At 42.4% G+C, this 25,326-nt stretch overlaps 1 protein-coding gene across 1 annotated transcript in view; it reads left to right on the top strand.

The window, feature by feature from the left end:
* The window catches only part of CMTM8 (CKLF like MARVEL transmembrane domain containing 8), a 56,834-nt gene that overhangs the window by 3,722 nt on the left and 27,786 nt on the right, over positions 1-25,326 (top strand). Inside the window, exon 2 of the mRNA XM_032180688.1 lies at positions 21,760-21,933. Within this exon, the coding sequence (XP_032036579.1) occupies positions 21,760-21,933 (174 nt within the window). The remainder of the gene's footprint in view (positions 1-21,759; positions 21,934-25,326) is intronic.

Below are 25,326 nucleotides of genomic sequence, written 5' to 3' on the forward strand. Positions count from 1 at the left end.
TTGCGCAGAAGTGATGATGTTTGTTGAACAGGGCAGTGGCTTCTGGCTGGGGAAACGTGGATTCACTGGCCCCAGTTGGCCAGGTGGCTCCTGACAGGTGAATGAATCTCTCTGCATTGCCGTAATTTCTCCGAATGACTTTTCTATTTGTAGAATATGGATACAAATCCTGGTGAGGCACACCGAGACCTCCTGGTGAAAAGCAGCGCGTGAGACGTAGGGCACGGTACATAAAGTCCCTAATTCAGATGTCGATCGCCTGAGTTAGCGCTGCAGTAAAAATACATCCTGTAGAAGGTAAGGGATTCTTATTCCCATAGTGCAACCCTCCCCCCCCCCAAAAAAGGGGGATTTATATTTTCAAAGGAAGCAAATACAGCAATTTCCAGAGATGTCTTTTGAGCATTTCTTTCTGTACAGTGATGGCCCAGGAAGACCATATATTTGTCTTCCTGGGAATTTTATGGCTAAGATAAATGGTGGCTAGCGGTACCTCCTCAGCGCTTTAAATCAGCTTCTCAAGTCAAGCATTATGGATCACTTTGCAGAAGTGGAGAGTTTTGTGGTTGCTATGGATGTAGTTATAAAAATATTTACTTTCTAGTACAGCGGCATTGATTCCTTCAGACTCTTGCTTCACACCAGCATGTTGCTAGATACGGTGTCTCTCTTAAACTCGCCCAGGTGATTTTAGGGCTTGTGATGGCTATTTGTCCACGGCAAAAACAAATATTACAGAGCTGGAAACGGCTTGGAAGGTTGTTATGCCGCAGCTGCAAGTGAAAGCTTGTGGTGGTGTAATTTTGAGGAAATTGTGATTGCAGTCGCGATTCTTTATGCTGTTCCACGCGTTATTCTTTGAGTGAAATGCCCAGAAAAAAATATGTGCTTGAAACAGAAGCCTGATAGGAAGTTATTTACATTATTGGCACCGCCTAAAATTGGGATTCAGACTTTACATTTCTGGACAATAAAAATAATTTTGATTGCTGTTTCTTTATTCTTCAAATGAACCCTTGAAGGCTTAATTCAGGAAAGAAATCTTGTTTAACTTAGTTATTCCAGCAGAGTGGTGAGCCTCAGAATATTAAATAGGCATTGAAAGTCAAGTTAGACTTGAAATACCGAGGTTCCAAAAACAGAACAACTGGTAATTTCCAAGTGTTTGTTCAAAAAATTGTTTTTCTCCCTCAGTAAAAGCCTAAGAGATGCATCGAAACCTTTAGCAGATTTTCGGGTTTTGAACTGTTAGCAATAAAATTATATAAATGTTAGGAAAAACAATACAGTGGGAGCATGTACTGTGAAAAGCCTACAAGACAAAAGTTGTGCTTATTTTTTAAAGCTCTCTTTGCATGTAGCTTTTTCTCTGACTGCAGTTCAGTTTTCTGCCTGGACACCGTGCTCTTGCACCTCCAGTTCTAGGACAGCCCGCAGACACACAGAGGGAGAGTCATAAAGCCCCTTCCCTTACCTGAGGAGCAGGAAGACTTTGTCTTCCACCTGGAACAGTAGAGATTTATTTATTTATTTTCCTTTTGCAGTCGATACCGCACTCAAGGCATGTCTGCTTGCAGGAAGGTGACGGCACTGAGGCATCTTCTGATGTGTCGAACAAGTGCTTTGCTTAGAAGAGCCGCGCATACGCGTGCTCTGAAAATGATTCACTTTGAATTACAGTGTTAAAGCTATTTGTAGTCATCTACCACTTCATCCACTCGCTTCATCTTTCTGCACATGAACAAGAAAACAAGAAAACAAAAGCCCAGGCTCTTTCCTTTGCTTTTGATCAGCTACAACTCTCACTGACATCAGTTCTCCCTTTTTTTGGGTGCTGTCATTCCACCGCTAGCCCGTGCCGTCCTTGGTGTAGTGGATACACACATCCGTGTGATTTCCAGCTTTCTCAAGGATCGTATCACTCTTTCAAGTTCTGTTTCCTAAAGCTCTTTTGTTCCCTGGGTGAGGTCAGGGTGCTTCCTTGGGAGGAGAGAAGCGCTTGGGTGACGCACAAGACAACAGAAGCCTTGGAAGTGGTGTGGAATGTGCTCCAAGCGCAGACAGAAGCACTACTGGGACTAACGTGGTACGAGGATGAAAATGCCTCTGAAAGTGAGTGCTGATATTTGACAAAAGGTCAAAAATGCAAAGTATTCTCCATACCTCAAGGTTAAGGTGAACTATGTGTGAAATGTCATTATCTCTTCACGAGAAGAACACTCTAAGACATACTTAAGCATCGATGTTGTGGTAGGGTAGGTAGTAATTATAAATCAGCTCCTTCTCCCTCACCCCTGCTAACCTCTAGAAGACAACCTTTCTCTACAAAAATTCTCACGTAACCCAACGCTAGTTTTGAATAATTTTTGGCCTCCAGTAGCCTCTGTCAATGTTGGTGAAGAGAAACGTGCAGTCCTCCCACTATTTCTGATGGAATAGGGACGGTTTCCGAGTTGCTGAGATTTAGCATGGTGCTGTGGCTGGGTGCATCACCCAAGGGGTGAGTGAAGACAGTGGGCAGTGGTATTGTCAGATGCAGAAAATGATGGAGATTCCTGGTGCTGCTTTCTTTCCTGAATTGGATACAAAAACTGTACTTGTCTTTGTCTCTTTTCTATGTGTTTGGGGGTTGTTTTCCCCTTCATGTCCCATTCCGGTTTCCCTTTTCTGCACTGGGTGGGGCTCCTGCCTTCTCCTTGGGATGATTTATTTCATGCTGGTAAGACCTCAAGTGAGAGGATCTTAAAGAAGTGCGTGCCTGTCAAAGAAACAGTTTTCCACACCGTGCATGATGAAGAGGTGCATGTGCTGGCAGGGTGATACGCATGCAAGCAGAGAAAGGAAGACAAGGAGGTTAATGGGCTGTGAGTCACACGGGACTCTTGCAAAACCATAAAAGTCCCCCAGGTTTCTAACCCCTGGTCTGAGCCATTAACAAGTGCTTCTTCCACAGCAGCAGCAGGTGCCTTTCGCTCCTTGCCCTCGGGTGAGGGAAGCCCTCCTGCCTGCCTGCCCAGCCTGCTCTGCCCTCCATCCCACACCGACAGCACAGCAACAGGCAGGGTTAAAGCACCGGTGGCACAAGGATCCTTCTTAAATATTCAGTTCTCAAAACCAAAGAGAAATTCTCACGGGGACTCTGAGCCCTTGCAAGTGGAAAAACCTAGCAGGAATTATGATGCGCTCCCCTCGCTTGGTGAGTGCCTTCTCATTCAGCTTCTTCTCTCCTGGGAATAACGGTGCCATAAATTCAGTTTCTAATGGCCCTGCATATATCTGTGTGATGGTCTTTTTTTAGTTTATTTTTTTTTCTTTTGGGTAAAGTACATATAGTAACAGAGACGTATTTCTGCACTCGTTCCCATTTCTGTTCCGGAAAAGCAGTAGAAAGAGCGCCTGCAGGAAGAGCACCAAGCCCTCTTTTCTAGGGCTGAACTGCAAATAAATTTCAGCATCTGTCAGAGCTTTGGCAAGGTGCTTCTGCTCAGCAGTGCTCAGAGCCAATTCCTCTGGAAGGGGCTACGCCGATTTGCCTGCTTCTGGAAGGAGTGGCCGGGGTGTAGGACTGCTAAAACTGCAGAGAAGGAGGGCCCGAGTAATGGAAGAACCAGATGGGAGCTGGGGCTGGGCAAAGGAAGGCTTGGTGCTGACCTTACCAAGTGAAATGAAAGAGCTGGGGCTCGGTTCCTCATGCACTACTGCTGGATCCAGGCCTTACCAGATCACTACACAGACTCGGATCTGTCCTGGGCATGACTGCACTTCTACCAAGCACAAGGATGAGCATTTACACTCTTCATTTTTCCAAGGTACGTGCGTGCGGATGGTGCTGGTGCAACCACAGGTTTGCTGGGATAAAAACCTCCGAGGCAAAACAAAAAGAGTTGCATCAAATTGGTGTCATTAGAGGGAGGTTGTACCAGCGGCTTGTTCTTGGCAGCCACAATGGTTTTGGGCCAGTCTGAGATGAACTAAAATCAGTTTGTAGAACTGAGATGGTCTAAGTCAGCGTGGTGATAAGCAGCAATTTGTTGTCACGGTCTTTGGATATATCATAATCTGGTTATAAAGAATAAATCTATTAAAAATCCTGCCTAGGGCTGGAGGGAGGCCTTTTGGGAAAAGCAGTCTGATCCTCATCTCTGGTAATCTCTGTTTGTGGTTAGCTGATGGCCTGATGTGCACAGCTTGAAAGGGATCCTGTCAAGAGCCTCTGCTCCATACCCAAAACCAGGCCTGCTTGGTGTCATCAGCTCCAAGTGGGGCTGCTTTGCCCAGGCCTGTGTTTAAATAGATTCATGGTGATTCTGCACAGGCTCTGTTTATTCAGCCTTGAAACGAGACAGCCACTAACAGGGTCTTTTTTTTCCTTTATATGTATGTGTAGCCATTACATTAAAGAGTTTCTTTAACGTGTATTTTAGCAGCATCATCCCTTTTCTTCAACAATAGCGCTCTCGCCAAGGCCGCAGCTCCTGCAGCAGGTAACAGCTGAGCAAGGCTGAACAGTTTGGAGAGAAGTACGAGGAACTACGGGAGAAACTCAAAAAACAGAGACATGGAGGGTGCTGCAGGCAGGAATTAAACACCGGGGGGCAGGGGAGCAAACAAAAGAAGCCTCCAACAAAAGGCAGACCTCTGCGAGGTGTCTTTAAAATGGCACTTCAGCTGATAAAATCAGCCTTGGCTGTCTCCAACTGCAGGGCAGAGCCTGACAAGGATCAGCTGAGGGGAAGGTGACTGTGGTTGGGTGCCTGTTACCACTGATGTAGTTTGAAGGCATAAACAAATGCACAATTGCCTTCTGTAGGCTTAGGGCACAGCCATGATATGTACAGGGGAGGATGGCATTTTTACTTCATCCACAGCAGGGAAAAACACCCCAAATTGAAGCATCTGCATCGATTTGGTCTTAGTTTAATATTCAATGAGAAAAGATGCTCTCCTGGCTAATAGCTTCCCTGGAAGATCTGACTTTTATCTCCACCGTCTTCCTGTGTGATGCTAAACGAGGCGAGTAAGCCTGGCCTTCCAGTGTGCTCGCTTCTCTCCTTGTTTTCCGGGCCTCTGACTTTGGGTCCGAGGGGCAAAAGAAATGATTATTTGCAGTTGCAGCCAGGCCAGGAAGAGCTGTGCTCTGAAGAGGCAAAACACAGTGCCATGTTAAGCACTGTAGGGGAAAAAAAGCATTTTTCCAGCAAAATTTGGCAAGAAGTGGATACTTTTGACCTTATTTACAGTCTTTACAATTCTGAGGGCTGCGACCCGTTCTGTTGCTGCATGCAGGTGGTGGTATGGAGAAGGGGAAAGTACGTGGCCGTGTCATTACAGACTGTATTTACTAGGGATACAATGAAGATGGATGAAGAACTTTATTTCTTGCAGTGTTGCACACTGAAAGGTATTTTAACATAATACTTGTGCCTGCCTCTTGCTCACTCACTCCTCTGCCTCTTTGTCCCTGTCCTAATTTTGTAACTCTTTTAAGTTCTTTAAGTTTTGCTTTTGTCCCATTATTCCTTCAAGCCCTCTTGCCCAGCAGCTTTGGGCAATGTGCTGAAGGTTTGCTTCCCAAGGTCTTCATCAGGAGGCTGTGGGTGAATTATTGTGGCACGTTTGGCTCTGGCATTGCTGAAGGTGCTTTCTTTTGAGTAAACCAAATGCTTTTGGCTGAGTTAGCCGTAAATGCTCCAGGCACTGGGCAGATTGGACAGACTTGGTTTTCATCAGACCTACCACTATCTTGTGGGAAGACTTTAGAAAAAGGCTAACAAGTTCTTCAATATCAGAAACTGGGATATGTGGAAAAGTAGGATTTCTGTTAGAATTTCTGTTTTGAAGCCTCTCTGCATGCATAAACAATGTTCATTGGGACGTACGGTACAGTCACAACAGCTATGTACTGTTGTAGATTGATAGTTGACCTCCAAGACAAAAATATTTCTTCTTCCCTATGGCATGACTAAGATGCAGCACAGTACAAATCAGTACATTATTAGTCTTTATTATTATTATTATTATTATTATTATTATTATTGTTGTTGTTGTTGTTGTTTTTTGTCCTAATGCGTAGGAATTCGGCTATTGTCAGAGTCTGGATACCAAATAAAATTCCTACTGGGCGAAAATATAATTGTCATTGAGAAACACTACATTTAGTTTTGGAAAACCAGAATCCTTACTGTTTTGAGTAAATTCTTGCATTCATTTCACTTTAAAAGACAGTGTGCAAGAAGGAGATAATGAGCCACTTGACGAGATGGGAGCTCTTGTGGTGTGACTTCTGTTTGAACTATGACCTCCATGCAAAGATGTATAAAAAACAGTTTTAAAAATGTGACACAGACACCACTATAGTTGAATGGTGAGACTTTAAATGAGTGGAATAATGATAACCAGCTTTTCATGTTACTCATCACATCTTCTTCATTCCGTTCAGTATATTTGAAGAACTCTCCCTGTTCCTCTTCTCAGCAAAAGTAAGGACAGGAATGTAGAATAAGGTTTCCAAGCATTTTGTTCACTTTGGGGATTTTCTTCTAGACTTTGGCCATCGTGAAACATGACCAGACACTTGTACAAGGAATTTGACATTCTCTTTGTGCAGTAGGAGAGGATCACCTAGCAAATGTTTGCCTGAAGTAAGCAAGTCAAGGCAATGTGTTAAAGATGAGATGGGGAATCTTAGAAAGTGTTTTGCTAGGTCAAGTTACAATTAAACAGAGTACACAGCAATAAATGAGGTGGAATTCTCCAAGCTAGGTTACGTTCAGTTTTCATTTTCTTCCTAAAGTGAATAGAGGAATGCAAGCCCCCAAAAGCCCCAGAACTACGCCCAAAGTCATTTTCGCTTCAAAACTGTTTTCTACTGAACTTTTTTTTTTTTTTTTTTCCTGGAGGATCTCTTCAATTTGGGTCTCGTTTAAAACAGGATATTGTAGAGAGCAGCGTTTTGGAAGAAGAAGACATAATTCTGACTTGTGGTTGCTGCTGTTCCCCTCGCTGTTACATTGGCAATGTGCATAAGCAAGAAGATGAACCTGAGAAGAGGTGCAGATGGGGTCCAGAGGAGTTGATGGGAATGAGATCAGACTAAGATGTAATGCACACAGAGGGTGTTGTTATGAAGAGAAGGTAATAGTGAGTCAGATCTTCTTACTGTTAAAACCTGCCCTAGATTTTCCCCTGACTCCAGGCATGCCAACGGACCCGGGCGTGACACAAAAACAACATGAAAGCCGAGCTACCCAGAAGGTTGTACGCGCTGATCGGCACTCGAATTGTTTGTTGGGCTCTTAAGAAACAGCAACTCCTTTCCGATCCTCATTTCCTACCCACTTGTTAGCATCTGGTGAAGGATCAGCTGCGTTGTTCCTTCCGCTCGGTGCTGAAGAAAAGCATGTGCCCAGGAGCTTTCCTGGAGAGCTTGTTGCTTTTGCCAGCGCCGTGGATTAGTCTAGCGAAAGAAATCCCCTCCCTTAAGCCTTTCCTCTCCAGTACCTCTGTGTGGAGTACTTACTGTCAAAGGAGGAATTTACGTGGTGCTTTAAAGCTCCCCGATTGTCATGTACCCCACAATACGAGTGAGCATCTTCCTCTGTGATGAAGCATTAGTTATTTTGTTAATCCACATCACTGTAACTTCATGATGCTATTAGATCCTAGGCTTCAAAGCAGCTCAGCATCACTGAAGTCAATCCAACCGTGTCCCAGACCAACAAATGAATGTGTCCCATGGCTTTCCTGCCTCATCACTGGGTTATCAAGCAACATATGCTTTCTCCTGTATCAAAAGCAAATCGCTGTGCACGCTGTGTTCTTCCTTTTCCTTTTGTGTGAACTTGCAAAACTCCCACCTAGTGATGGTTTTAAGTGGCCTAATTGCTTTCTGCTCCCTTGGTTTTATTTACTAACACAGGTAATGTGTGGCCTAGGAAGTTATATCATGTGTCTGTCTGTGGTTCATCGTAGCAGACTGAGTTTTCAACGTGAGCATCTGTGCATTTAGGAATAGTTGGTAGCTTGAAGGAAGGGATATCTCCAAAATACAACTTGTGTATATATATATTTTTATTTTTCCCCAGTTTTCTAAGGAATTTTCACTCTTCAATTTGAATTTTCCTTTTTTTATTTGAAACTTTTGGGGAAAAACGTACTAAATATCCCTGTCTGCAGGCAGGCTTTCTAAACCAAATGCCGCGGTGTCGCTGTGCGGGCTGCCGGCCTTCCCTTCCCCCTCAGTGGGAAAACAGGAACTTCAGAGCGGGAGGTAAATAGCTGAAATACTCAGCAAAGAGTATGTGAACAAAGGCTGCTAACACCTCTTCATTCTGCCCGCTCTCTCTCAGAGGTCCAGGGCGGCTGAAAATCCTGGCTAGCAAGCTGTGATCTCAATCTGGGACGAGGGAAAGGGGAAAGGTGTGGAAGTGAGCTAAGTAAATAGCACTTAGGTGGTTGTATATATCGGGGATGTTATAAACAAAACTACAGGAAAAGGCTTAGAGTTTTTTAGAAGAGCTGTTTGGGTGGGAACGGAGCCTGCTCCTAGACCAGAGCAAGCCCTGTAACCCCCTCGCTCCCTGGCTGTTGCTGTGCTACGTACAGCTCTCCCCCTGACACTTGGCATGCAGGCTGCATCGCTTGCTGATTCTGAATTGCAGGTCAAATGCAGACAGCCTTCAGAGCCGGTTGCTGCATTTTTTGGGTATCGGTACCGCCAGGTCATGACCACCTCCACCCAGCCAGTGCCTGACCCCAGCACAGGTCCTGCTGCCTTAACCCGTGACGAGCTGTGAGCCGAGCACAGCAGAGGCAGCTGATGGATGGTAAGCGATTGGAAATTTGGTGCTGAAGGCTGGCGGGGTGACTGCCCTCTGCCTGGCTGACTGCCACACTGCCCTGCTGAAGGTCGGCAGTGTGCAGGGCCATAACCTTGTCCTCTCTGCCCCACAGTTCAGCCTGTGCCTACGCATGAAGCCGTGCCCTGAGACACAGCCAGATGTCTTGGCCTTCTGACTCCGCTTCTGTAAGGGGTGAGGACCAAGCCCAGTAGGGTGAGATGAAGAGCAAGCAGTGCTTGTGTTTTAGATTGACGTTCAGAGCTCAGGCTGAGGTTTGCCTGTCTTCTCTAGGACAAAATTCCAGTCTGTGCGAGGGAGGTGAGCCCCCTTTGCTAGATTAATTTGAGGGTTGTACTGCTCTTCGGGCTAACAACCTGCTTGTCTCCCAGAGGAAAGTGCCATGCCTGTAGAGGAGCTAGAAGGAAAATGTGTGGGGAATATCTTTCCACTGTGACTTGGAATTGCTCTAAATGCTTCTCTTCCAGGCATATGACAGCCACTAATCCATAGCCCCTGTAGTTTGCAGCAGTTCTGAAGTCTGGGAGCTGTATTGGAAAATACGATTTAGAGGCAAAAATGGAGTTGAATATGCATGAAAACCCAAAGGCTCCTGTGAGAACAGAGAAGCACAAATGCCTGCAGTGAAAGCAGCAGCCGAGAAGGACTTGTCCTCTCGATTGTTTCCTGACTTCTGTTTTTATGTACTCCAGGAGGCAAATTCAGAAGCTCTGACTCCAGATCAGTAGCTCTGCAGCGCAGACAGCTGAAAAGGTCTCCGTGCCTTGCTGTTCGCAGCAGCACACAGCTCAGGGTATGGTGATAACCCAAGCCAGAGATTTGTTTACCTTGGCCATGCTGGGCAGCAGAGTGCAGTAGTTCAGGAGCAGCTTTGGGAGCTGCTCTTGCAGGGCAGCAGCCTCTGACAGAAAAGCAAAGCAGACATCTGAGGGGCGTTAAATCACTTCTGTTCACCTATTTAAACCTGAATAAGCCAGTGTCTTCAGGCCTTGATTTTTTTTCTTAATTGGAAGCTTGTTTTGCTTGAATTAGAAAGCTGACATTTGCAGCCAGTTGTTTTGTTCTTTGTTTACACAAGGCCCATTGAAGCAGTTGGGGAACATTATACCCTGGCTCACACGCAGGCATATATACTTAATTTATGACTTGGGTAGTTTGAATTTCAAGTGTCAGGTATCCCATGGAGCTTTTTACTTTGTTCTCTTATGCTGCATGCACCACTTGAGTATTCATCACAAAAAGCTGCCTGGTTGTGGGAAGTCCTTCAAGCTTGTGGGCTTTTTTCTCCAGAACCTTAAAAATACAAAGTTATGGAGCATGATGACAAGCAGTGGTCTAAAAGTATATCTCATCCACAGTGTCTGTTACTTGTTTGTCCAGCTGATTTTCTTCCCTTGGCATTAATATTTTCGCTTGTGTACAATCCTTCATCTAAAAATTGCTTTTTCACCCAAAACTGCTCTGCAAATATTAATTGTGGAACAGTGGTAACAGCTCTTAAATAGGTCTCTAGTGAAAATTCTCTACTAGCCCTGGTGCTGCTTCCTTCAAAGTAAATCCCTCATACTGCTACTAAAGAAAACACACAAATATTTATGTTTCTCTCTTCATCAGTTGTGTTTTGTCAACAATTTTAAACACAACTTTTAGTACAATCTTTAATACAGCGGTGACAAATGGAGGTTTGAGAAAAGGACATCTGAAAGCTGACTTCAGATGAATTGAGATTAGAAGTGAAGCCAAGGTTTTCAGCAACCAGAGCAATTGGCATCATGGCAGTTTATGTAGAAACAAGGTGAATCCCTTCACATGCTAAACATCTACACCAAGATGTCCTCTCTATCCAAAAAGCACTCTGTAGGTTGAAGCATTTGCACGATTGCCCATGTGGCCAAAAGGGGCCTTTCTGACTGTGAAGTCTGTGTACACAAATGCCTCCAGAAAACTATATGCAAATGTAAGATATTTACAGACATTCTTTGTTGTTGTTACATTAACTGCAAAATGTATTCGAGAAGGAAAACAAGTTTGCCAGATCAGAAAAAAGATTTTCCCATGAATGATGTACTGCTACGAGGTGAGAATTATTCTTTGTGAAATCCGTAATCTTTACCCAAAATGTGCATAATGGTTCCTGGGGTTGAACTTTTATGTATGGGACTAGATATTGAAGTAGCCAAGAGGTACAATAAGCTTCTAGATAGGCAGACAACAACAGATCTGGATGCAGTCTCATTTTCATATGTCTTCTGTTTGTCAGGCGAGGCGAGCTGCTTCAACCTTTGATGACTGGAAGGCTTCCTCTTACGGGGAGCAAAAATTTTGTATTCTACAAAGCCAATTTCTGTGTGTTCAGCTGGAAATGAAAAGATATTTTCAGTCTAAAAAAAAATAGAATGAGCATTTAATGTTTTACTCATCTTTAAATGGAAGTAGAATGCAGCAATAGGCTTTTCTATTAGATATTCTCTTTGTTTTTCCCATTCTACCATGCCTAGCTTGATGACTTTGTATTGTAAGTATAGAGTAAAATAAAAGTTATTCCCAAAGAAGTAATGAGTTTTTTGCTGTAATGTAGCAGCAGAGATTTGTGAAACAATACAGTGCGTCCGCTAATTATAGGCATCCCTATTTACATGGCCTAACAGGAAGATGGAAATGTAAAAATAGCAACAAAGAGATGGTGACATTATTAAAAAAGCAGCTGTACACAGCATTGTTCTCTTGAAGAACGTAGACAGCGTTTAAACAAAGTTCACTACATAAATAATCAGTCATAATTCATGAGTAACCATGGCTAGGAATTCTCTTTTAAAAATAGTTCACCTTATTAATGTACAAATGATGGCAGAATGACTCTCTTTGTGGATGGGTGTGTTCAGCATGTACACATGCTCCGATTCTTAAAAATAACTCGTACAAATCATTGCAGTCTATTGAGAAACCAGTATTTTTCTACCCCCAGGAGCCTGAAATCTTTGTGGGGAGAAAGGAAGATAGAGTACTATAAAACTTCTTCCAAAGGAGAATTCTGTATGTAGCTAGAAGAGGTGAGATCAATGTAGAACCTAATGGTAAGTCAAACATCTTTTCATTTATACGAATGCATTAAAACAAAATAGCAAACCCTCCTACCATTAAGTTCATTAAGAAACAATGGTGCTTGTAGTGATAATAATAACAGATATTAATAGCCATACTGGGGAAAACACATTCAGCCAGACACATATGACTGTGTATCTTTGAAGCTCAGACTTCACTTTTGAGCTTTTCCTGTTTAAATCATGATAAGAAAGAAAAGGAGATTTGTGGCAGCTAGAGATTACTGAAGCTGATAGTCTTTCTTTCTAATTTTTCTCTGAAAGCGGTGTCACTGCCTAACAGTATCAGGGATAAGCGTGTATTCAAGGTATGCAGTAGGTTAAACCTGCACACTCACAGTTTGTGCATCATCAAGGAGAAATTATATCCAGAGCACTAGGACTGCACCATGGTCTTTACCTCCAGAAATACATCCTCTACTTGAGGTGACAGTTTGCAGCCCTTCTCAGAAAAAAATACCGTATCTTTGTGAACCAATGTTAAAAAGCACTAATTTTGCACAAAAGAAAGGTGGTATGCTCAGCTTGTTCTCCAAAAACCCTAACCCAAAAACTACTGGGTTGGGGGGCACAAACCCAATCCCACAGGTACAACTGCAGCTGTGCTCCCGAACCCCCTTCTGTCTCAAGCAGAGATAGGAAATTTGGTATCCATAGAGATTGCTTCCCTTGTCCAAACCTCAACTTCAAATCTCAAAATAAGAATTTAAAAAAAAAAAAAGCCAGTATGTTTTCCCTGTTTGTTTAATTTTTAAATGAATGGGGATATTTTAAAATTGAAATCGGGCATCATATGGTTTTGGTGATAGAACTCATGAAGAAACCAGCTCAATGAATTACTCGTGTGTCTCATTCATGGGTCACATGGGCTGTATTTTTGCATCTGTACTGCCTGTATGGGGCCAGGACTATTCAAATGACCTGTTTGTGAATGTTACTCCTCAGAGAAATCAGCTACAACCTTTACAAGTGCATTCATATTTGCATGTTAAATACAGGAACATTTAACCTTGATTTGCCTGTTTTGATGATTTATGGCAAGGGTTTTAAGAGAAAAAAAGAACAAAATATGGAATTTATTTGCTAGTTTTAAAACTAAAGGTGGTTGTATTGGATCTTCAAGAGTATTTTTTCCTAAAAAGCACATCTAGAGGCTGCACAAAAGCAACTGTTAGGAAACACAGAGAAACATTTATCCCATCTAACATGTGTTTGTGTGTGACTATTTTGCTTTGTAATTTTGAAGTTCATCCTCGGAAACAGCGCTAAGTGAAATTGCCTCAGAGAGTACCTGTAAAAAGCAGATCATTTTGTGTTTGGATCTAACAAACTCTTACTTTCCATGTTCCCTGCCTGCTGCCAAAGAGCAAAGCCCAGCAGGAATTCAAGTGAACAATGCCTGGACCCACAACACCATCAGCTGCAGCCCACGGCGTTGGCCGTAGCAGCACCACTTACTTCTCCTGACGCTGTCAGGAAGCTGTGGAGGCAGTAAAAGGTGAATTTGAAATCAGCAGCGTTGCTGCACAATAGCAAGGTGTTTCTTGTGGAAATGCGAGGTGGTGGGAGTAACCCCTGCCATGCAGGAAAAGGGAGCAGCAGCTTCCCTTTAATTCACATCTGTCACCGCTGTTGGAGAAGAGGCCGGGCGGTCTCCTTGGCTGAGGTCAGGTTTAGAGGAGGTGGAGGTCATTGCCTTCCCCCTGTTGCACTAAATGACCTTCCCAAGAACCAGTTAAGTGCTTTTCTTGTGCAGGCTGTTTGTCTGCGGCGATTTTTTGCACCGCCCCTCTTTATTTTTACGTTTAACTGTGCCACCGATGGAGGAGCTGATAGCAGGAACCAGCGTGTTCCCAGTCAGCTGCAGCAGCTCCGGGTGTTTGAGGACAGAGGCTGATCCCAGATCTTTCTCCTGACTGACCTGGGAAGGACCCATCACTCTGTCTTCTGCATAAAATGTACTTTTGTCAGGTAAAGGAACAGTACGGGCAAAGGCCAGGGTGTGTCTTCTGCTTAGGGAGATAAAGTGATGGCTAGCGAGGGTATAACGCGCTAATATGTGTAATGCACAGCGAAGTGCACTGCCGATATAAATGTCTCTGTGTGCGCAGCTCCTCAGGCAAAACACGAGCATTAAGCTCGAATTTACAGGCATCGGGAAGCCGTCGGTAAACAGATGTGTGCTCTGAATGCAGCCCACGAAAACCTAAAAGCACTTAATGTGGAAAGTGCCCTGGGACACGGACCAATCTTTATGCTTTGTACACATTTTCATGACCTGTTAATGATCAACCACTGCTCTGCTGAGAAGATAGATTTCATAACGATATCATTCAAGCCGCTTTCTTCGCCGTGGCGTGAGCCTGTTCCTCGCAGCTCTGCTTTAGAAACAAGCGGTGGTATATTGCTGTGGCCTGCACCTGATCCATCCTATCCCATTAACACTTTTGCAGCTTCCAGTGCTCAGTTTCCAGGGTCTCCTGCAGGAAGGCGAGGCCAGTTAAAGCCATTAGCTGGTCACGGTGGTTGTGATGGATTGGCTCAGCAGCCCCTTTCATCCAGCATTCTGCCTCTGTTAGCGACAAATATTGAAAATCCGGAGAAAAGCGTAAGAAGGAGGGCACACAGAGCAAGAGCCATCCTTGCTGTAGCTTTAGGGCTTCGGGCAAGTTGCACATGTAGGGATTTCCAGAGCTGAAGGCTGCCTGTTGTCTGTCATGTATATAGGTCATAGCCATGGGCTGATCTGTCTTCCAGGGCCTGGTGGGATATTTTTTAAACCTCTTATATTCCTGGTTTCCTTGACATGCCGTAGCAATGAATTCTGTAATTTGGTTATGCATTGTTTATTTTATTTTATTTTATTTTATTTTATTTTATTTTATTTTATTTTATTTTATTTTATTTTATTTTATTTTATTTTATTTTATTTTATTTTATTTATTTTATTTTCATTACCACTCACTTCTGCTTGTTTTCCAGCTTTCTGCCTGATAGTTTAATTGGATGCTTCTTGCATTGTGAAGCCTAATCCAGCCCTTACTCCCTTCTCTATGCCACCCACCATTCTGCAGGCTTCCATCATATCCTCCTTCGGCCTCAAATACAAAATTGGAGTTATCTTTTTTCGGCCTTACATTTCTTTCCTTGCAGGAGCCTTTCGCTACACCTTGATTTTGACGGGTGATGGGACACCCTGTGTTTTCCAGAAAACATCTTTGGTTGTTTTAATCGAAGCTTTGTCTTTTTGGCCTGTTACTCGTGTTAGCTCCAGTCTCACACATTCCACGCCTGTTTCTCAGGTGAAGCAAGGGCTTAACATCATAATATGCTGCTGGGACGGACAGGATGATTTCTTTACTCCCTCCCACCCCTGAGATATTTTTATAAGCTTTTGACTTCAGTGAGCCGGAGCACTGGATCTCAGAAGACTCCTCACGTATGAGTTGCGGTGGAGTCAGTGGCATCAGCCGTGGAGGCGAGAAGAGGAATGCCTTTGTGATTTATTCATCCGAGCTGCCGGTAGACTCCTTAAGTCAACACGAAACTGGGGTGTGCTACTGCCTTTCGCTGAGGTATGATTTTGTGCCCAGGCAGCACTGCAGCATTGCACACCCTTTCTGATCAGAAAAGTAAGTTTGCAACTTGGTGCTCCAGGACTGGCTCTTCTCTACTGACGCAGTTGTGGAGAGGCCTGGCCTGGTACTACACACGAAGGCACTTTTGGGCTCTTTTCTGGGGAACTGAGGTCATTGTGGGAGGACTTCTCTGATCCTTGGAGCTGTGGGAAAGGCACTGGAGGACTCTGTCAGCTCTTGAAGGACATGGTCTGAGTTCTCACTGTAAGATAGGCGTCCTCCCTCTGGAATGAAATAATCTGTCAGTGGGTGTGAGGTTAAACAATTTCAAGCCTGGGTCAGAAGGTTTTTCTGTGTGGCCTGTAGTAGGATTTGGACTAAACTCCTGAGAAAAAGAGGTCACTCTCTCTGTCGAGAAGGCATACTGCTGGAGTAGGCTTGGACACTTGATGCTTCCAGTAGTTTCCTCTCAAGTGAAAGCTGTTCTCAATAACAGTTCTGTGGGAGATTTCTCCTTTCAAGTAACGGTGAGCATTGCCAGCATTTCAAGCTCTTATGTTTGGCCTTTCATGAGGGGTGCTTGCTGCCATGGAGCCAAGAGTGTGACAGAAAGTTAGAAGACTAGCGAGCAGATTCGATGCTGAAACTGCTTTAAAAGAGTTTCAGAAATGTTCAGACAGTGTTCAGAAATTCTATGAAAGTAAAAAGTGCTGAATTTTGCACATTTTTATTCCAAGTTGTTGTAGTGTTTCATGTCAAAAAAGTATTTGCAACTGGGGAAGAGACACAGAGGTCTAAGACAATGCATTGCTTAAATTAATACAGAGTACGTTAATTAACACGGCCCGTGAAATTTCAAAGATAGTTCAGGAAGGATCTGGCATTTCTAGAAACTGTAGCTGAGAGATCTCTTTTGAATTGATTTGTCTTTGCATCTTCACTGAGCATTAATAGAAACCCAAATTTGAATCCTTCCAAATCCTTCCAACCCTTTCAATCTGTGAGGTTTCAGCATTGTGTGCAAATCGCCCCTCTGGCATTACAGGGCCATCGGGGTTATTTCGGCAGGTTGCTCTCTGTCTTCCCCCTCCACCTTTCTCTCCTGGCAGGTGATTCTTGTGTGAGGAAATAAAACTCCCACTCTCGCTGATGGTGCTAGAGCTTTTAAAATATTTTTCAGAAAAAGCAATGGCTGTGCTCCCTCTAGTGACAGACGGTGAAATCGGTGGATATCCCTTCGTGTACTAACAGCATGTATGGGAGCTCAAAAACTCCAATTAAAGAGAGTATTTAAATGCATTGCAAACATTTTACTCCATTTCATCTTGGCTGGAAGAAAATATCATTCTGTATCTGTCAAACATAGGGCAAATAAATCTTCCTGTTACTACAGCTGCCTGTCCTGGTCATGTCCTGGTCCTGGCACAATAGAAAAGGAATGCCACTTTTTCACCTTTTTATTTTTTAAGTATCTATTCCCTCTATCTCCCTTCCTGGATATTTTGGTTCGTGGTATCAGAGCCTACATTTTGATGTCTGTGAAATTTTTGTGCTCTCCCAGCCCACAGTAGACCCCCTGGGATTTTTTGCAGGCAGAGGGCAACCAAGGGAAGAAAAGGATGGAGGCTGAGACCTTCATAGGCTGCGTGTGCTGCTGCTGAGGTAGCTCCTGACTGGTGATTTAATAGTGAAATAAAGATGTGCAATAATTTAGAGTGGTCTCTCTTTCTTCTTGTAGTAAATCTGCTTCCTTTGGAAGGAGATGCAAGATGTCGTGCTGGAGCCCGTCCATGGTTAGGTCCCTGAATACAGGAGACAACTGTTTCTGCAAATGCACAGCTCTTCTGGTCTCTTTCTACCATGATTTCCATCTATGCCAGTAGCAACACTGTATAAATCCTGTAATACTTATGCATACAGTTAGCTGAAACGGTCCTGGGAAGCGTCTTTAGGATAAAGAATATGAAAAGCTCGAGGCAAACATGCCAAAAAGTTTTTATTTCATGAAGCTAGATGAGCCTTGGGTTTTATTCCCTGTCAGTTCTGCCACAAAGAGACTTCTTTTTCCTTTGAAAGGGATGCATAAACATCTTTAACTGTGTTGCTGAGTTAACCAGGCAGGATGAATGCTGCAGTTTTTGTAACGTTAACGTCACTGGAGAGGAGTCACGGAATATATCACAGGCGTTTTAAATATAGTTTGCAAGTACGGTTTTAGTTCTGCAATTTTCAAGCTACTTCTGAAAGCAAAACTGAGTAGACAGATCCAAGCTCAACACCTGCTTTCGTACCTGCTCGTTTGCACCAGCAACACGAGACAAGATCTATCTCATCTACAAGGCAACAAAGCCTTTCTTTTTAAAGTAGTCTGATACTTCTGAAGTTCTCAGCATTGCAGAAAAAAATATGGCACTTATTTAAGGGTTTGAATACGCAATTAAGCATCTAATTTTAAACTTGCCCGCTCAATAATATCGGACGCTGCTACCAAGTTATTTCCTTTTTACGGTATCTGCCAACTGCTGAAGTATGCATTAGTACCTTTGGCATATTAATGCAGTCTGGTAATGGAGGTACCTGATCAAGTGGCAGCCAAGTGATCACAGAATAGATGTCCGAGGTAAAATCATAGACTGCAATAAACAAGGGAAAACTGCCTGCCTTTATGATTTACTGGTGAGTGAAATCCATACCTGACTTGAAGAACTGGACCCTTACAGTCTGATGAGCCAGCCCCCCTTTCAGTAACTACCACAAGTATTATTTCTTCTCTCCTTGGCGTTTTTTCTTCCCTTTCTCAGAGTCATTTCAGACAGGATCATGTTGTGTTCCTGTAATTCTCAATAAGAATATTCCGACTTGCTCATAAGTTCAGATCAAAATACTTGGCTATTACCAATACACATCATTAGATTTATGTAGTATGATGAGCTACAGGCCTTTTCCAGTTCCTGAGCAGAGCTTTCTCCATCTGAAGTCCTGAAGCAAGCTGTGTGCTTCTGTACACATGGATGCCTGTGAGCACTCCCCAGGTATTCAGCTGCTGGTCTTCGCTTTACAGCATTGCATACCTATCACTTATGTGCCATCTCCTGTACGCCAGAAGCTCACTGAGATGGCATTTAAATATAGCCATAGGCCAGTTGTTCCCAGCAGGGAGGTTTGTTATCAAGTCATCAGGAGAAGTGGTGCTCTTGGCTCCAGCAGATGCACCAGTGCCATGCAGTTTGTACCTGATCTGTTGAACAGTAAACATAATGCAAGGGGCAGTCAAAATATTAGGAGACGGGCTTTAACACATCCCAAGCTATCTCCGTACTTAAGGTGCTGAAAAGACAAGCTGATAATGAAAGACTTGTCTAGCTGTCCATGTTCCTTTGATTCCTTAGATATTTGGTAGATGCTGTTGGCCGGCGTGAACTTTAAATCAATTTATTGCCGATGTAAACATGCGCAATAAAACCATTCGCCATATTGTTTAACTATGCACAGAGTGAATTGTTGACCATGAGCTGCTCTGACCTTTTCAGGTCTAATCAAGAAACGTGAAATATTATTTCAGCTTGTCAGCTCCGGTAATGTGCAGTGAGAGTGTCTGGCTCTAACCGAAAATGTCAGACGCACTCTAATCTGCAACCCATCAAAGTTACGATGCATACGAACCAGGAACTGGTTAAGAATATAAATCTGAAACGTCCACGGTGCTTAGATAAATTGTTCTGCCATTTATATGGGCTAGCTAAAAACACGCATTAAAAGCAATTCTTCGGACTGCATGCAAGATATATGGCCGTTTGTGTATTAAAATGGTCTTCAAGGAGAGATGGTAATAGCACGTTAGAATATTACTGGGGAAAAAACAGTTAACAGTGAGAATACCAATGCTCTAGTTCATGCCTAGCCGGCTTCACTGTGTGGTTATGTAAGGTTGGTGGGCTCCTGTACCTTCAAAATTGTCCTTCTTGGCTGTAAGAACTTGCTGCTTGTGAAGTTTTTGCTGTTCTCAGAAATAACCCATTGTATAAGCTGAGATGTTCTTATCAATCTCGTTTGGGTTGAATTTAGCATAAGCATTTTTCATAGTCTTGCGCTTTTTATTAAAAAAAAATCTGGCTATTTTTAAAAGCTCTCTCAAATAGCGCACTGTTGTCCGTGGGCGTTTAATGATGCTTCATTTCTTTGTTTCCTTTGTCTCTTCTCCCAGGTTTCCTTTGATGGTATTGTACCAGACACTTGGATTGAGGATAAATCCCTCTTTGAATTTGCTGAGTCCAATTATTCATTGATTTAATCTATGGGTGATGAATTTAAATGTAGATTAATGTGGATGGACACATCAGAAAGCAACTTTGTATCCTAAGAAAAGGGCGTTTTGCGAACTCAATGGTCTCTCCAGATCGTATATTCTGAAAGCAGTTGTTGCACTAAAACTTGAGTTGTTTTTTAATCTAATCATGTGTAGTCTGTGCAATTTAAGGCATTATTAACTGAATTGCTACTATTAGTAAAATGTGGTTGGGACTAGAATTAGAGTGAACTAGCAGAAGCATTGCTGAGACAGTAACTTTCTATTAAAAGAGAAAGAGCCTATTTTAAATCTATATAACTATTGAACTATCTGAACCATTCCTGTGAAGCAATGCTGCCCTCCCCTGGTGTGCTGCAAGCACTGGGAATTGTTAGTCTTACTCAACAGGAATGGCTGCAGTGGGGAAAATGGTGAAAAACTGACCTTAGAAAGACCATTATTATTTCTATTAAAAGACGAAAATACTTGAAAAAAAAAAGTGGAGCTTTTTGTGGTGCTTTGTATGTATGCATGGCGCAGATGTGGATGAATGTACAAATAATACAAGGGAATACCCTGTGAATACACGAGACAACAATTTGAGGGCTGAATTTTGTTTGGGTGACAATTTGGAAGGGGAAATGAAGGCAAAATAAGTAGGTATCAGCTGCTGAAAGTTATCAGGGTGAATTACAGTAATCTTCTGTTTAGCAGGAGAGTTTTGTCTTGCATGTATTGTTTTGAGATTTATCGTCAGTGATTACACACTAAAGACCAAGAAATATTGCTGTTGAGTGATTTATTGTTATATACTTCTTCAGGCAGCTGTTATTAACTACTGCTGGAGACAGGGTCTTGGGGTAGAAGGTTCTCCAGTCTGTCCCGCTATGGCTGTTGTCTGTTCAATAAGTGGGTTGCACCACAAAAGTGCTTTCTAAATATTTATATAAACCTATATATATATGAAAGGTATAAAATAGTCCTTTCTTTTTAAAATTAAGATTTTATAATTGCTGGAAAACCTGTAAAACACACAACTTTTCTCCCCTTGGCATATCTACGTGGCTTCTGTCTTGTTTGCTCCCCATCCCCCTTGATGCACTGGAGATCAGCTAAGGCTGGAGAAACTGGGGAGACTCTGTTAAAATCCCTGGCTGATGTATTTTGTTCATGACTTGGTTGTGAACAGATTGCCAGATTCAGGATCATGCGGGAGGTGTTTTTTGTTGGATTTTTTTTTTTTTCCCCCCAGACTTGTGGGCTAGGAATTGCTTGAGTGTGGGTTCTTGTCTGCTTCTGATGGTCAGGTCACCTGGGAGATGTTTTGAGAACTGTGGAAAGCGGTGATATTCCCAGCCTGACCTGGGATATTTCACTACTGCCTTTATTATAAGGTCTTGGGAGTTGATTTGTATCCCTGGTGCCTGACAGACCACAGAGCACGTGTTTTATGGACTGTTTTGACCTGGACCCAACTGCTCAGTTACCCATGATTGTGGCAGGTGGCACCTGGAGACCCCAGTGGTACTTCACAGCCTTCTGTTTCTAAAGTGACTTTGCTGACTGCAAAATCCTACTACTTACCTTCCTGCACGTAAGCTAGTAGGCTAGTATTCAAACACAATTCACTGTGATGTCTTTATAATATTTTTTATATTATCTATAATGAGAGATCTTTTTGAGAGCTAGCTATAAAACTGCCACAGCTATGGCTCCATAATAGTGAAAGGTGTTTCTCTTTGTGACATCCTGCCACAGCAAAAACACTTTTATTTGTTCTTTTTTTGCTAGATTAGTACTATGTCGGTATAGCACCCCAGCTCAGCTCATTAAATGGTTATCTGAATGGCAGGAGCATTGTTATTTGACCCAGAACAAATGTGTGAGGTCTAAGACCGTGTAACAGTTTTCTTTCTTCTCCATAACTTTTGCAGGTATTAGGGCTGCTGGTGTGGACGCTGATTGCTGGAACTGAGTATTTTTTATATCCAGCCTTTGGCTGGGTGATGTTTGTGGCTGTGTTTTACTGGGTTCTCACTGTCTTCTTTCTGATCATCTACATGACCATGACCTACACCAGGATCCCACAGGTGCCATGGACCACGGTGGTAAATAAACCTGTTCTTTGTTGTTTCAGCTTTGCTGTGTTATGAAGAGAATAAAATACTGATGCTTTCTACAGCTGTAGTTAACCAATTGCACTGGTGCTTTTTGCAATTTTTCCCTACTTTCTTTGTGTCTGCACACCTGCCGTGTCTAACCTTCCTACTACCCAGACACTACTACCCTTTTAAAACACTCTCCCTATGATGTTTCACCTTTTTGTTCATCGGTTGATCCAGTGACTTGATTTTTAATAGCCTGTGTGTGACTCATATTTATGCACAGCCTTTTTTGCTCCCTGTAGCGATTACACTCCATGAGGCTGTAGCTGCCTCTGAGCTAACAGATCCAGCCATATGGCTTAAACAGTAGAAATCTCTACTTGAGTCAACACCATGAATTGGAAATGGGACCATGGATCTTAAAGCATGAGTCTTCCTCTGCTAAATCAAAAGAGAACGTGGTTCAGAGCTAGCAGTATTTGGCCTACAGTGAAAATGGTGCTGCAAGTTATTAGTATTATATATATATATGTAAAATACATGCCATGTGATCCTTCGCTTTTAGCTCAAGACTTAATGAAGATTAGATAAACAAGTAAGGTAATTACAGAGAAAAATTTCACAGGCCCTTGAAATTCAGATCCAAGTTTTGTGGTTTGAACAAACCCTGCTAGCTATACATGGCAGCAGTATATTTTTACATGATTTTCATAACATGTTGGTGTTCAGGGCAGTAGATCCTCAAAGTCATTGTCACATAAGCCAACTGCTATTTGTTACCCATCCAAGAATTAATATAAATTTGGTTTTGCATTTGTCTGATACAATTAAATGCTTTTTTTTTTTTTTTTTTTCTCCTGACTAGCTAAAGACTACTAATGAGAATTCTGTTAGTTTTATGGAAAAAATATATTTGACTTCTGTGTTGCAAACAGCTTGTTATCATCTATACTGTGTATGTGACTAAAATTGAACACACTTCTCACCTTCCCATTTGTTTTTGTAATAAATAGCCAGCTATAGCAATTACTAATAAGAACAAGCAGGATTCTGTTCAGACAGCTTCTCTGTTTTCAAGTTTCATGACCGGCAATTACCATTAAGGCTATAACAGTGCTATAGAAATGTTGGGTTATTTCAATTACAGCAGTAATGTGTCTGGATACGTTTAAAGGTGGTGTCCCTCCCCCATCCATTAGATGTAAGTACATTCAAAAAGAAAGCATTTTCGTATCCACTGGGATACCATTTTAGTTATTACCCCTCTTTCATCAGTTTAACAATATCATCAGGCAACCGCTGCAGGTAAATGGGTTGCCCCTGATCTATGAGGTAGACAAGTTGGAGTTTTTGATCTGTTTCTACTTGAAATTGAGTGCATTTCTTGCTCTGAGTTCCAAATGTATTGTAGATAAGATCACCCAAATGTGGATCCAAAAGGTAGACTCCCTTTATAGTAAAAGATAATACAAAGAGAAAATAAATGCAAAACCAATCAAAGATGCTTGCATTTCAGCTTGGTTCGCCCTAGGGTATTAAAAGAGCTATTGGGAGCAGCCTGTGAAATGAATTTCTGCTACTCCTGGCTGGCCAAGAGTAACACTGGGCCTCTTTTCAGAGAGATGTTGTTAATGTCTTCATTGAAGGGGGCAGGACGGACACACCCCTTTTGAGTGAGTTTATACCCACCTCCCCCCCATTTCCCAAAGTATCAGTCTCTGCTAGTTATTGCTCTGCCTCCTTAGGCGACACTTAGCTCAAACTGTGCCGGTTGTCTGCAGTACCCAAAATTACATCTGGACTTCTTTGTCATAAATTCAGTTTTTGCAGGTTAAGCACATTACCAAATTGCTTAAGATGCAGTTACTTTACTGCAAATTAACCCAAAGGATGTGCTTCAGGACTGACTCTCCTTAATAATGCCAGTTCTTTGCTAAAACAATCAATGGAAGCTTTTAAAATCTGGTAAATCTGAATTTAAGAAGCAGATGGTAATTTAGCATGAACCATTTGGTTTGAGTAATATATTGGCAGTAAAGACCCAATCAGCTTGCATTGCATTCCATCTTCCCCAGCAGTGTTATTTCCCAAAGCAGCACTTCGAAAAAATTATGTGCTTTTTTTCCTTTTCTACATGACAAGATATTGCAGGGATTTGTAGCTTTCCAGGGTAATTGAGTCTTTTTGGAACAGGAAATTTAAAAATAACAACAACAAATACTCCAGGCAATCAAATTTGAAGTTCGAAAATCAGTGCTTTGCGAAAGTTGTGCTTGCCAGTTGTTGGCACCCTATCCTAAAATTGACAGTTTGAGATTTTATTACCCTAATACTTAGATAGGAGAGATGAGATTTACACGGAGAGAAAGCATGTTTTATTAGATGACCTGATAGAGGTGAGATACCACTCATGAATGAGCTCATGAATCAAACTGAACTCTCCGGCACTGGACTCCCTCCCTCCCGCCCTTTCTTTTTTTCTTTTTGGATTGTGCCAGAGTTGTTGCCTGGTGAATTCAATACTGAATAATTGATGTGTATTGCCAGCGTCCGCTGGGTCACACGATGGAAATTAGTAAGTTGGAGCTGCACCAGTCTGGCAAGGCTTGGAGACAACTGGGACACCAGATTGAAGGGTTATGATATTTGCGTGATGCTCGGGTACAAAGACAGGCCCAGAAGCTGAAGGGAGCAGATCGTCTACAATAGTAGGACCTTGTCTAAATTGATGGTTATTAATTCATGCAATTGTAACGAGGTGCAAAGAGTGTCAGGGGTATTCCACTTAAATACAGCACCTGTGAACTAGAAGTGTATTTTATGGCCAAATTCATATGCCTTAGACAAGCAGCAGGGGGGAGTTTTAGGGGATTTTTTTAAAAACAAGAACGAACTTCCTATAGCCATGACAAAACAGTGAGTAAGTAAATGTCAAAGTATTAAAATTACTTTAAAGAAAAAAAACACCTCATACCTTTTTGTCTCTTTCCTCTTCTCAGACTTTCGGCCTCCTTTCCTTTTCTGTTCTCTCTCACATGCAAAACCATTCTGGTTCATTCTCTGTAGTGTTGTGTGAGATCAATGTTATCTGCTTTGCTTCTTTTGTAGTAATGAGCGTAGATCCCTGGAGACATTTCTCGGCTCCTTAGAAGAGAAAATGTAGCATCTACCATGGATGGGTCTTTTCATCATTCAGACTGTTCTCCTCCTTGGTTTTATGTTTGTTTTTTTGTTTGTTTGTTCGTTTTCTCCTCTCAGAAACAGGTAGAAGGGAAAAGTACTGAATGGTACTAAGAATAGTGACTAAAAATTATACCCTCTTTATTTCCTTCAAAAGCAAAAACAAAGTTTTGGAAGCATCATAAATATTCTTCATATGGCCAGGAACCATTCATT

Source organism: Aythya fuligula, chromosome 2, assembly GCF_009819795.1.
Source record: "Aythya fuligula isolate bAytFul2 chromosome 2, bAytFul2.pri, whole genome shotgun sequence".
NCBI classification, from domain to species: domain Eukaryota; kingdom Metazoa; phylum Chordata; class Aves; order Anseriformes; family Anatidae; genus Aythya; species Aythya fuligula.